This window comes from Topomyia yanbarensis, chromosome 2, assembly GCF_030247195.1.
Source record: "Topomyia yanbarensis strain Yona2022 chromosome 2, ASM3024719v1, whole genome shotgun sequence".
Classification (NCBI taxonomy): domain Eukaryota; kingdom Metazoa; phylum Arthropoda; class Insecta; order Diptera; family Culicidae; genus Topomyia; species Topomyia yanbarensis.
The window spans coordinates 176,901,871-176,916,661 of record NC_080671.1 but is presented as its reverse complement, the minus strand read 5'-3'; the positions used below and the strand labels follow the sequence as shown (position 1 = coordinate 176,916,661).

Sequence of the window (14,791 nt, the reverse complement as noted above, 5' to 3'; positions counted from 1 at the left end):
TGTTGATTAAAAGGATCACCGTGTGAAGTGGAACACTGCGTTTCTTGCATCCAACAGAGGCGAAAATTTTTTACATATTATTTATATTGTCAAATAATGCAGTTTTGTATGAAACAGATGTAAAAATTGACAAGTGGAATTAGTGAAAACGAATACCGTGAACATTATTATTCGCTTTACTGGCAGGGTTCGAACTTGACCGGAGAACGGATACTGTTGAAATCTCTCAGATAACCAAGACTAATTTCTACCCCAATTTTCACAGATAATCAACTCAACCCTCTCGCTCAAAAGTTTTCACAGTGGGCACAAAGAATAATAGTAGCCGCCAGCTCATTTTTCGCACTGTCCAAAGACTAGAAAGTTCTACTTTTGGGCTATTTAAGATTAATAATGAAAATAAAAGTTTTATTTCCAAACTAAGAGTACCTATGTGTTGCTTTTTTTTCGCTAAGAGCGAAAGACTTATTTTTACCAACATTTTTTTTCTTTGTGTACCGAGTCGCCAGTTGATGTGTAAATTTTACAACCAAGAAACCATATCTCGCTATAGCTCCATCAGCAAGGAAGCGTTCTCAGTGAGCACGTGATTTTCGGTTCAAGTCCGAATACTACCGGTAACTGGTAAAGCATTAGATTTATACTGATATGCTTAAAAATAATACCTTCTTGCGTTTTGGGTGTAAAGACCACGGTAAACAAAGTATCATAAACGATTCAGTCACGACGAAATCACGCGTCTGTTTGATTTAATTTTGACTTTTCAACCGCGTGTTGTGCTACAGTCTGTATAAAACCAGTCGGGTGTGTTGTTTTAATAACCTTTGCTAATGAGCTGTTTCGAGTGCGCTGTCCGCACCGAAGCAGTCAGTTTCGTACTGATAGGATCCGGTGCGAATCAAACCGTGCTTAAATTCAACCCAGCCTGCTGAACCTACCTTCAAAAGCACTCCCAGCACAGCAAGCCCGTCCGGTTGTCCAGCCGCTTCGGCAAAGCTTTTATACTTGGTTTGGTTCCAGTGAACCAGATGCAGCTCCCCGGCAAACGATTCACCGTCCACGGTGTGTTCCGAGCCCCGCGAATCCGAACAGCCCCAGTGACAGTGGAACTGCTCCAGAATGAATGTTTCATCCGATAGAGGTCCCCCGGTTAGTTTGGAACCCTTGCCGTTGACATCCACCCGCCAGCAGTAGCCCGGATTGACGAGGCTGCGTGTGTTCTCCGGTATGTAGGTCCAACGTAGGGGCTTACTCTTCAGGTCACTCGATTGTTTCGTTTTCTTTGTGACAATGTCGACCGGTGATTGCCGTTGGCCGGCTGCCTGTGGGTACATTTTTGGCCAAACGTGGGGTCCTGTAGGATGATAAAGGGAATGGAAAAAATTAGTATAATTTTATAAAACCACAGAAAAGTTTTTTGAAATTTAACTATTCAATTTTCAAAGGAGCTGCCGTGATAACTTTTTACTTCGGTTCAAATATAAAACGTCCTGGAGACTTACAAACGATCAGTTATAATGACAATAATGACAAGGGATAATTTTACACATGCCATGCTTTTAAAGGGATGAGGAATGAAGTAGAAAAACGATTTCTATTATAACTTGTAAATGTACAAGTGACGTTATTTGTTGTAGATCCCCCGTTTTTCCAATGTGGTTAATATTTAATTCCGATAATCGCTTTCCAATTACTTCCACTCCTCATGCAATTTAATACTTCGTCTTCGGTTAAGAGGTGCTGACGGGTGAATTGTTGTTTAGAAAAGAATCAGACACCGCTTGACGTTAGAGCGACCGATGTTGAGAGTTCCAGTTAATTGCGTCTGTTCCAATGTGACTATCAATGTATTCGGCTAGCAATCAACGGCATGCAAAGTGTAAACAAACAAGTACATAGATTATTTCGCGCGCCCCTGCAACCAGTGAGGCGCAACAGATAGTGAGAGTGCCTCGCGAATCGGAATTTTCATGGCTCATTATTTAGTAGGAACTGCACAAGGCTGAAATGTGAAAATCTATTAAAATCGTATCACAATTTATCAATTGCACAATGAAATATTCATCTGTTACATACGCTAAATAATGCAGAATCAATATAGGTACATATAAACAGACAAACATGCACGGATAGGTAAATAGTGGTATCTGCAGTGTATGTTGATAAACAAAAATAATCTGTTTGTCAACCGTACAAACATACTGGATTACCTCGGAGGATGTCGATGCCATAGTTCGACTGATTACAGCGAATTTATTAATTCATAGTGTGACGTAACCGAACCCACATCTATCGACACAACGATGAAAAATGCAAACATTCTAATCATTCTAAGCATTTAGAGGAAAGGAAAGGCTACAGTTTTAATAGTCTTCTTATTACTAGTACAGCTCGATGGATAGTATGCGTACTTATGTAATTGAATGGGTTATTAATATGTGTACGAGTAGTATGTATTTTGTGCATATATTTGCATGTATAAATGTGCGATGCATTATGATTTTGAATTGTAAGATTAATACGTTCCTTTCAGAATTTCAGTTTCATTTCGCATTTCAGAAATTGAAAACAAATTTTCTAAGAGCAAAATATTTTTCTTTTAAATTCAGTACTTCATGTTTAATAATTATCGAATACAAAGTACTTTGACAGATAGGGTAATGAGTCTATTTTCGCCCTGTTACATTTATCACTTTACCGATTTGAAGCCGATGGTCAGAACAGCGTCTGTCATCTTTGTTAAACTCATTGGCTACAGTTGTGGTGTGATATATATGGGCACTCGATTCGAGTCTTCATTGATCTCAAACAAGAATATTTCGATATTATAAGGCCATATTTGATATTATATTGGTACTTCGGAACCATTATGCAATATTAATTCCCAATAGTGGTAAAAATGTAAAATTGGATTAAGGGTACAAAAGCTAACTTAATTTAAGTTTGAATTTTTTCGTGTTTCGAATTCATCTCGTCCGTAACTAGCACTAATTGGGTGTCTAGTTAGACGATGTATCTAAACTAGTTCCAAATTAGCACTAGTTAGACACAAAAAAATCCAAACAGGTCACACGACACATGAACATCTAAGCAAACTGACTTGTCCCGAGCGATGTCCCGGGAAACTTGATACCAATTTACATGAATTCTACCGATTGTAGGACGAGTAATTAATGAAAGAGTGTGGCACCCTTCCTATTAGAGCAAAAATTAACGCTTTAACCTATATTCGTTGTAAGTCATTCATATTTTCTTCAAGGCAATCTCTCAAACTTTTAGTGGTTCTTTTCGAGTAACTTTATACAACATTTTCTTGGAGTCTTCGATGCAGTAAACCATCCTTTTTGAAATATTGTTCTATTATTACCCAATTACCCCAAACTAAATTGACAATTTAGCTTTTGAGCTCCAATGATCCCGATACAGATGCTAAATATTGCTTAAACAATATGGGAAGATCAGATTACTTACACGGGTAAAAGTCGAAAGCATTGGGTCTTGGAATCTTCACTATTGATTATGGCCATTTTGAAGAACGATGAACTTTGGATGCCACATGAACAGATCGCTTACCACATCAACAATTTTTTACTAGATTTATCTGTCCTGAATTAGTTAAGGTCAATTGGAAGCTCCTCTCATAGAACAGCATTTCAAAATTGTGAACCTGTCAGTGAACTGATATTAAATTTTACGTAGGTCTCATCGTTCATTAAAATACATCGTTATCTGACGAGTATGTCCTATAAAGACCGGGACCGTTTTTATAGAATCTTCTGTTTTTCTGCTCTTTATAGTGCTATAGTGTTTGCTGATGTTCTAAATTAATTATGGAATTTGCGTTTCGATTTCGTCTCATCAGAATCCGACACTAACTAAGTTAACGGACTAAGCTACAACAGGATTGACGCTAGCTCCAGAGGGGATAATTCCAGCTTGTTCTCCATTAAGCAGAAATATAGCATAGTGCATCTTGCATTGGCCTGCTAGGCCAAAACAAATGTTTCGATTTCATTAGTTCTCATCAGCTTAAAATGAGCTTCTTTTCTTGCTAAACATCACGCTTGACTAGAGGTTTGCTCAGGAACATAAATTTTGTCTCCGTTTCTGGAGTTAGTGTCAATCCGGCGCTAGCTTAGTCCGTAAGCTAAGGGACCATTCATAAATTACGTAACGCAAAAATTGCTCAAAATTGACTCCCCTCTCCCCCTATGTAACAAATTGTCACAAATTTTTCCATCCCCCCCTCCCCTGTTACGTAAAAAATGCCAAGAATTTTTTTTTTCTTCGATGGAAACATGTTACGTAACGATCTAGTTAACACCCCCTCCCGCTATATCACAACTTGTCGTACCCCCCCCCCCCCCTAAAAGCGTTACGTAATTTATGAATGGTCCCTAAGTTAGTATCGGATTCTTATGAGATCAAGTCGAAACGTAAATTCCATAACTAATTTAGTATAGGTTTTGTGCTCTTCACCCGCAAAGATGGTTTTAAACAATTTTCTCCTTAATGGAGAAAAAATAGTTTTTACCAAAATTGTTCTCCACTAAGGAGAAATATTATGCTGAAGATCGCCTTTGTAATATTTTGCAAAGTCCCCATGATAAGGTCCAATTTCTTAGCAAAGTCAACAATTTCACGATTTTGGCACGCACCACTTATGCAGAATTATCGTAGATGAATCAGACCGGTAACTCGACCCATGCTTAGAAAATGACGTACTTTCTGACAGCTTGTTCCTAAAATACGTAGTATTTGTTTATTTGTGAATGAATAAACTAAATAAATAAACATCGCATACCCCGTGGTTCCAGGTACATGAGGTTGCGACGACGAAGTGGCACTAGTTCAGTACTAGTACAATGTATAGCAGGCGACAGCGGTCGTCGTGTAGCAGTTGATCAGTGATCACAGAATTGACACATAGGACACTGCCCTGGGTGCGTGACCAATGTTCGCTGGTTAAATGTAACACCTTATTATTTGCCATGGATTGCTCAGATATGCAGGAATAGGTTTTGTCGGACGTTTTCTCACCCCCCAAATCTAGTTACGGGGACCTGAGTAGGAGTTCCTACAAGTATCTTCCTTAACGGTTTCCATTTCACGGTATTTTCACTTGAGTTGTTTGATAGCGGCGGAATTAGTACGCCGTGCCAGGTCATATAGCTTAACTTCAATAGTGTCATTGTCTATGTATGTTGAGATGCTGTATGTCGTTACATTCGACAACGTGTTGCAAGTTGTTTTGCGTAACAAATTATTCTGCTTTGTTAATGTTTTTGAACATAATTAGTACCTCATAACGTAGATAGTGAAATTGCACGCCATTAACTTCTGTTGTGTTGAGTTTGACGTTCACCTTCAACTATTGCTCCACTTCAAGAATCGATGGTCTTACTGGACATTTCGAAGTCAACAGTTCTACCGAATCGGGGAATAAACTGGCTTGGCATTGTCACTCATTGTTTGCTTACGTTTCGCACACTAGGTAGTAGGATACGAATTTGGCTTTTGCAAGTAGACAAAGCGACGCACGGGTAAATTTCGTTGCCTGCCCTGCTATAGCAGCGGAGCATTTTATTAGCTTGTGAACTGTATAAAATAAGAGACCGAACAGAATTACTCGTTTTGTATCATGCGTAATGCTATGCACAATGCTCTCGGTCAAATGTTTGAAAATGTTTTCCAGATTTTCAAATCCTTCTAATCTTTTACTATATCTTGCGATTTTCTCTGGTTTCGTTTCACAAGCGTCCAAGAGTTTTCAATCGGACGCAGTTTTGTGATAATTTAACGGTTGCAGTCCTTAGACACAATGTTTGTATTGTTTTCTTCGTACTACTTCCTATTTATTAATTTATTTATTTCTTCAAACAAATGTAGACCGCAAAAATTATTGTTTTACAAAGTTTACTTACATGCTGGTCAATATTTTTACGTTTTAAAGATAATTTTAATTTACTTCTGAACATGGTTAGGTCTTTTTTCATATCTTGGTTACAATGGCGCATTATTTGATTGGCCGTACCGTTTTTAGCACAATTTGTTTTACAAGGTGAATCAAAAAATAATTAGCGAGATCTTAATTGGCGGCTCGGTGAATCAAATTTTATTTGTGACAGTAATGATGCACACTGTACGCATTAAGAAATAGTATCGTTAATGAGAAATCATTGCGAATTCGCGGCATTTTAATGAGTATCGTCAGCAGAATTCCTCGCTGTATAAATCGTACGTTTTGCGGGTGCAATCTGGGTTGAAACGAAATCCTAAAAAATTTTGGAACTATGTGAACTCGAAGAGAAAGCTTTCCTCAATTCCATCGAACGTTTTTCTCCCCAATATGGAGTCATCAATAAGCGGTGAGAAATGCGAATTGTTTGCTACTCATTTTTCGTCGATATTTGCTACGCAATCGGTTACCTCATCAGAATTGGATTTTGCACTATTAAATGTTCCAGGTAACCTATTAGATTTTGATAGCTTTGAGGTTACACCTGCAATGGTTACAAAAGCCGCAAAGAAATTAAAAAGCACATTTTCGCCTGGTCCTGACGGCATTCCTTCTGTGGTGCTGTGCCGTAACATTGGTGCCCTTGCAGAACCGCTATGCAGAATATTCAACCAATCGTTCGCTAATTCGAAATTTCCTGCAATTTGGAAGCAGTCGTTCATGGTTCCTGTCCATAAAAAAGGAGACAGGCGTAATGTCACGAACTATAGAGGGATCACCAGTTTATCTGGTGGCATTATTCTCGAGAGTACCAAAAGCTACATTTCTAGCGACCAACATGGATTCATGCCTGAACGATCCGTCACAACGAATCATCTCGATTTAACTACTACCTGTTTTGAACATTTGGAGCGCGAGACACAAGTTGACGTTATTTACACCGACCTAAAAGCAGCGTTTGATTCGATTAATCATGATATTCTTTTAGCTAAGTTATCCAAGCTAGGTGCATCGGAACGCTTTGTTCAATGGCTGAAATCTTATTTGACTGGTAGGTCTCTTCGTGTCAAGCTCGAATCGAGAACTTCGTCGTGTTTCACCAACTCATCTGGAGTACCACAGGGCAGTAATCTCGGCCCACTACTGTTCGTGCTATACTTCAATGATGTAATGCTGTTACTTGCACCAGGGTGTAGACTTGCATACGCAGACGATCTAAAGCTGTATTTTATTGTGCGTAACATCGACGATTGCGTTCGCCTCCAAACAATATTGAATCTATTCGTTGATTGGTATGAACGGAATAAGTTTACCGTAAGCGTTCCAAAGTGTATGGTAATGTCCTACTACCGTCTCAGGCAACCACTAAATTTCGACTACCATATCAATGGTGATGTTCTGCAAAGAACTGATCGATTCAGTGATCTGGGAGTGTTGCTCGATCATAAACTTACATTTAGCCTACACCGTACAGCTGTCATCGCAAAAGCAAACAGGCAATTGCGGTTCATCTCGAAAATAGCGAAGGACTTCACTGACCCGTACTGCCTGAAAGCTCTCTACTGCTCACTCGTCCGGCCAATTTTAGAAAGTGCCTCAGTAGTTTGGATTCCTTTTCAGTTGAATTCGATCTTAAGGATTGAAAGTGTGCAGCGTAAATTTATTAGATTGGCCCTGCGAAATCTGACGTGGCGCGATCCTCATAGTCTCCCACCATATTCTGATCGCTGTAAATTGCTGAACATGGACACTCTTGAACGTCGGCAGAGAATTCAACAAGCGGGATTTGTTGCCAAGCTGCTGAATGGCGAAGTCGATTGCTCGAAGCTTCTATCGTCGCTAAGCATTCGAGTGCCACCAAGACCTTTACGTAATGGTTCTCTTCTCGAACCCCGGTTTCACTGGACAACCTTTGGTTATCACGAACTGATAACGGCAATGATTCGCACCTTTACGACTGTTGAGGAGATGCATGAATTTGGAGAGTTGTCCTCCCGCTTCATCGGACGGATTCGGAATAGTTGCAGGATATAGGTTTAAGTTTTATTTCATGTAGACAATAGTCAGATGAAAAATAAAGATAATAATAATAATTATAATAATAATAATTCTATAAGTGTTTGTATGTTAATGAGCATACAGCGTGCCTCATATGATGGAAGAGGAAATCCGGTCCAAATGAATTTACGAAATGCATATAATAGAAATTGTTTTTGGACGAATCAGCTATGCATTCTTCATGCAGGATAGCGTAGGACTCCCCACTACGCTACATCACAGAAAACAGACGTCCATCTTCATCATTCAACTTGTGTAAAAATCCCTAGCTGTTTCGAAGGTATTTGGGATATCGCCAACAGGAGCGCTACTGTCGTCATGTTTTTTAGTGGCTGAATTCGGCTGAATTGACAGGGCTTATACCTCTACCCAGTCACACCAGTTCGGAACCGGTTCGAAATCCTGAGTGGATTCAGTATGAATTCCCGCTCAAATGCATCAACCGATTTAGTCGGAATCGGTTGTTTCCTTTGCGCCAGATTCCATACTGAATCCATTCAGGATTTCGAACCGGTTCCGAAATAGATTTGACGGATAGTTGGGATAAGTTGGTTTGGCGGCGCTAGTGTTTTATCGTATATTAATTCAAATGTTTACACACGCTTTATTAATATATTTGTTCTCTCATGGATGTCTGTTCTCTGTGACTACATTATATTACAGAACGAGTCTGACTGAAGCGTTTAATTAAGCCCAGCATACTGTTAGTTTTATTTAACATTATATTGTATTGTTCCACAAATGTGAGCTATACGTACGTTATACAGCTTGGTTTTCTAAAGACTGTATTGATTTAGAATCATAAGCGGAAAACGCTGAACGACATTAAATTACACTTTTTATGTTGAATAGTAGTAGATTTTTAATACACCACGTGAGGAATAGATAACTTTTGTGATAGCGCCACACACTCTTGTTTGTCTTACTCGTATGTAGGAAATCCTAGAGAACGCGGTGCAATTTTGTATAGGGATCATCCATAAATGACGTAGCATTATATGGGGGAGGGGGGAGTTTTGTATTTTGTGATGATGTGTGACGACAGGGGGTAGGGGGTCATGTCATGCTACGTAGCTTTTTTAAAGAGGAATAGAATAGATTTTTTTTAAAAACTTACGGGGACAAGGGGGGCAGAGTTACCGTCAAGCTACGTAATTACCAGGGGGGGGTATTTAGAGGTTTGTGACGAAATGCTACGATGGGGGAGGGGGGTGTTAAAAATCACTCAAAAAATGCTACGTCATTTATGGATCATCCCATATAGCGGCAGTATGTACTTCCGCCTGCCAATTCTAACAGAATGTGGCCAGCTATATATTACAATGTAATGTCAGCTACTTTTGCTTTCAAGAATCATAAAGATCCTTCCAGATTGCCAATTCGTGCATAATTAGATGCATTTCCCCTCTCTCTCTGTCGTTAGTCATTACACCATGACATTGGATCATGTTTAAAGAAAAAAAATCGCATGCTTTGTGCCAACCGTTGATTCACGTTATCGAGGACAATGTGGAGAAATTAACGACGAATCAAGTGGTACTTATAACACGTCCTTGCAAAGCTATTGGCTGGTGGTTTCGTTTTGTGTCACTATGCTAGAGAAGATTTCCCGCTGATCAGCAGTTTAAACTTAGATTGCCACTTATAACAACTTGACCTGATTGGAGCTATCAAGGAGCTCCCTTATGGAATAAACGTTTGAACTTGACTTGATTGCAGTGGATGTTCCTGCATCCACCGCCCCTCAATAGACAGCTAGTTCTAATTGAACCTATAAACAATATAATGGCGTTTGAAACAGTTTGAGCATTTTAACATGTAGTCACGTGACAATAAATCATCGACGGACGAATAGTTGCATGATATTCTTGCATGGTCACAAGAGATGAATCCAAAACAAATCGCAACAAATGATCCCCTACTATAGCTCGATTTTAGTTTCAATGTCACTGGAAATTTCGCATTTCTATCGGTGATTTTTTTATTCGAGTATCCAACCTCCGACGACCTTTTGCAATCGGTCGAAGATCAAAACCGGCATCGGTGAGCACTTCTCTACTGGCTAACGTTCCAAATAGTTCCAAATATAACGATTGGAATGGCACTACCGATTGCGATGCGAGCAAATCAAAATCGTGGCGCGTGACACAGTGGGCAACGCGAACAAATTTATCATGTGTTGAAATCTTAATGGGGGTGTCTTTTTCAATTGATCTCAATTATTGCACTGATCGGAGAAATTTGGCGCTGGAAGTTTCGGTGAGTTGTTTGTTTTGGATGATGGTCGATCGAGTAGCTGGGTATCGCAGCAACATCCGGATTTATTTTGCGAGTTCAACCAATTGACGTCAATAGATGTGGGTGACTCGGCCAATTGATCGCTGGTGGTTACTTCGTTCAAAATAACAGTTTTAAATATTTTAACGATGGTCGATTGTAGAGATGGGCCATTCGTTCGCGAACGGTTCAAGTGAACTGGTTCTTCGAAGAGAATGAGCGAACGGAAGTTCTTTTTAAAAGAACGGTAGTTCACAATTCTCTTCAAAGCGAATGAACTGAACCTGACCCAAAGCCGTTTGGCGAATTTCTCGGACCGATTTTTAGGTGAACGAATGAAAGTGAACCGACTTGCCGTCCCACAAACCGCTCTCTGTGCTCTCCGAGAATGGAACCGGCGAAGAACGACTCATCACATTCTCTATTTCTCTAGTTATACATCATGAAGAAATCGCTACCCTTGATGAACTTGTTAAGCATACAGGGGTATAATAGTTTGGGCACCATCTGTTTGGTTCCTCTCCAAGAATCGAATGTTTTGAGAGACATTCGCTAGATACAATTAAAATATCAGCTGAACGGAAGAACGGTTCATCTGAACTAGTTCTTTTTACAGAACTGTTCAGTCGGGAATGGTTCTGCGAAGTGAACTGTTTCGCCCATCTCTAGTCGATTGTAGCCATGAGGTACATACTCTAATTTTAAAGATAAATCAGGCTTTGAATGTTTGAAATTCGTAGTGTCTTTTGTTTCAAAATTCATTTAATGATCAATTCAACAGCAAAGACAGTTACGATAATACCACAGACAATAGACGTTTAGGCTCGTATTTGTAAACATTTGCGGCTGCCATGTCTAATTAAATCCGCGACTAGAACACTTCAAGAAAACGATTATAGGCGGTGCATCGATCGATGCTAGCCGCTGAAAGATTTTATCTTAGTGACAATGATGAAGCGCGTTCAATTGAATATTCTAAATAATAGGGACTGTATGTATAACAAGCAGCCGCTCATAAGCGGCGCTATTAAACCTGAATAATTTACCACGGTACTCATGGATGTCCTGTAGCAAAACTTTTACTAATAACTAGTATTTTTTACATCAGGCCTGTCACGTGAGTTGAAACCATCACTTGCAGCACTAGCTCATTGGAATAATTAAGTTTTATGACATAAACATATGCATACACAAAATGATCAGGGTAAATGCAAAGTCGTAGCAGTAATTGTCCGGACCAGAGCTAATTCAAGAGTCGCGCAAAAATTCCACATATAGTGTAAACATTGAACTAGTTGGGCTGCATGATAGGTAGACGTAAAAAAGAAAAAATCGAAGAGTGGTAATTAGCTCCATGTTATTTCCAAAAAAACTCACGCGTAAATATTATTTTCGAAAGAAACTTTTCACATCCCGTTTGCACATTGTGAATAATTCTTCATTCTGCTAACAATCTTTTCGTATTTTTATTGTATTTTTAACACTCCATGAAAGTATTGAGAAAGAGATTCTGTTCATAAATATTATTAGATGGGATAGATGTTTCAATGCCCTGAAAGACTTTATTTAATCAAGTATTTGTCGTTTCGGTCGACTATCTTTTCACATTCTTTTGGAGAAAAATAAATATGCCTATACTATAAATTATAACTTTTCGGATCAAATAATGATTAAAGTGAGTTTAAAAGAGTTTTATTGGGAGAGATTTTTTCCGTCGAGAGAGTATTGTAGCGAACGAAACGTATGGTATCCGGACTATACGAAGGACACAACAATTCTTCCCAACCATCAGGGTCCATTAGTTTGTTTTGGATAGTGATTGAAAAAATGAGTTTCCAAAGACAACTGCAAAATAAACACTTAAATCATATTTTGCTTAGAAATACATTAAATTTCAAAGTAAGGATGTATTGTTTTTATCTAAAAGAAGGAAAAAAGGGTAGCCAAACATAACAATGAACAATATGTACTATGTTTCACGTATTTTCAAATCCTCCTGAGCCCTTACGCTCAGAATCGTCACGGTATTATTGACCATCCTAATCACATGACGTACTTTATGGCTGCCCCCAACAAATCTTAAAATCACGATGATATGTCATGTCGCTCAAAAGATAAAAAAAAACATTTTAGGGTATGTACCAACCAACCGGCACAAATGATACTGATTACTCACTTCGCACTGTTGTGTGAAAAGTAAATAGGGAATCCAAGAGACTAAATTGTAGCCTTGATTGCTCTGTACAGACCCTTCGCTTTTGTGTTAAAGCTAACTTCATGACGATAAAGACTTTTCACCTCAAACATTACCTAGGCTAACGTTGTCCGTCGGCCGAGTTTTCGCGAAGCATTGGCAATTTACAACCGACAGTGTCTCTTCAAAGACTTCGAGAATGATGTCCAAATACCGGTTATCATCTACATACACATTTACACCCTATTACAGCTCTGGTGTTATCCAGTTATTATACCTTAAAAGATAAACAAAAATGCGTTCGACCAACACTGTGCGACTGACTAAATAGCCCCATATGATAAGGTGCTTAGATTTTCTCAGCACAAGCTCTGTTAAACTAAACACTATTTTTAAGACCGTTAAATCAGCCGGTACACGAAACACGTGCGCGATCTCTCCGTACAGTGGTTTCCGCATCAAAATCCCACCCGATCCGCGTAGATCCACATGTGCTTAGGTTGACTCATGCTGCGCCACAACCATAAACATTTAACAACTTGTATAGGTCGGTTTGAACGATCGTTTGTTGTCTGCCTGCTGCTTGTTGTGCTACCCAGTTTCAGCACGGGCCATCATCGTCACGTGACTTCGCGCCGGCAACCTAGCAGCTAGTCAACAAGCGCTACCACGATGGCAACACAGCAGCAGCAGTAGCAGCAGCGCGGCGATGCATAATTCCGTCGAAGAAATTGTTCAACAAACAACCAAGAAGTGGTTTGCTATCATTGCGGTTGTTGTCTGTAGGTATGTCTGTGTGTGTGCATATGTGCTGTACTGGTTGGCTCCGGTTGAACTGGTAATAATCGTTGTGTTTACAGTCCGTCGGTCGGCGCACCAAGTGAGTACCAATCACTCAACGAAATGATGGGCTTTTGCTAGGACGGGTCAGCGTATGAAAAGAGAGATCATAGCAAAGCTCGATGCATTGACTGTTCGTCAGTGTGTCTCACAGTTAGACGAAGGGAAAATATATAAGTTAGAACGAGACCTAATGTCACAAATTCACTATTGCATTATATGGACTCATCTTAGTTTAATCGAGATTTTTATTTAAAATTTACCAACATCGTCGATAATCATGTAATATTGTTTGCAAATGAGACACAAATTTTGAATCACCCTATTTATTTACGCGTTGACTATGCAAAACAAGTAAAAGGCAAACAACAGACCTGAAAGGTTGCACAACTACATGGAAAAGTTTACGATTGATGTTGGATTAGGTTGGTAAAATTAACACTGAGTCATATCTTATTTCTCCGAAATAAAACACTCAGTGCTGCTAACCCAGCACGGTATTTAAGCACACACAGTTGCTAATTAACAACAGTCATAAAACAACAAGAGGAGGCCTTGTCGTTTAAAGATCATTCCAATGATTTTTCGTAAATGATACGCCTAGCGGCCAAATTTCAACAGATGTCGCTGTTAACTTTCGGAAAGAGCGTCAGAATAGAAACTACAGTGACACAGTCTCATTTTCGTACACCGTTATGCATTTTACAAGTAAAAAAATATTTTACGAGACATTTTATTTGTGTAAAAATAGTTTACTAGACAGCATAGGGAAGATACAATAATTATCTTTGCACTACGAATGCTCATTTTTTCAAAAATAATCATAATTCCAAAGATAGTCAAATATACACGCACACGGAAACAAATCCTTTATCGTTTTCATGAATAAAAAATCATGAAACCAAAAATGTTGTCATCCTTAGAAGTCATGATTATGGTTCATCATATCATAATGAAAAAGACAAAGATCATGAACTATAACAAGCACTCCCATGATTACTGATCATGGCCGCTACTTGTGTAACACATACCGGCAATTTTTGACATGTGAGAGCCTGGTTGCCGCTATTTAGGGGTATTCGTTCAACTGTTTTCTTTCAGGACATCATATTGAATGAGCCAAATTGAACAAGTGCAGTCCGAATCCTTGCGCGACGAATAAAAAAGTTTAAAGTTGGAAAAACTCTGAGTCTTTCGCACTACTTTAAAATCACTTAAATAAAGCAAGTTTGAGTCCATTAACTATAATTGGTTTCTAGGCCCAAACCAAAGTGTATAATAGGAACTAGTCATTGGCGTTTATTCGAGGCTAAGTGCAGCTTACAAGCTAATATGTTTTGAATATAGGCAAATTATCGCGAATTTTTGGCACTAATTTACAGAAAAAATTACAGTATACTTTATTTAAAAATTACGAAAGTTCTCCTCATGGTGTTTTGTGTTATTTAGAAGTGAAAATTTTC

General features: G+C 38.9%; 1 protein-coding gene across 2 annotated transcripts in view; it reads right to left on the bottom strand.

The window, feature by feature from the left end:
- Positions 1–14,791, bottom strand: part of LOC131682213 (carbonic anhydrase) — a 71,441-nt gene that overhangs the window by 22,463 nt on the left and 34,187 nt on the right. For both annotated transcript variants that reach the window (XM_058963542.1, XM_058963543.1), the window contains exon 2: positions 939–1,354. In XM_058963542.1, the coding sequence (XP_058819525.1) occupies positions 939–1,354 (416 nt within the window). The remainder of the gene's footprint in view (positions 1–938; positions 1,355–14,791) is intronic.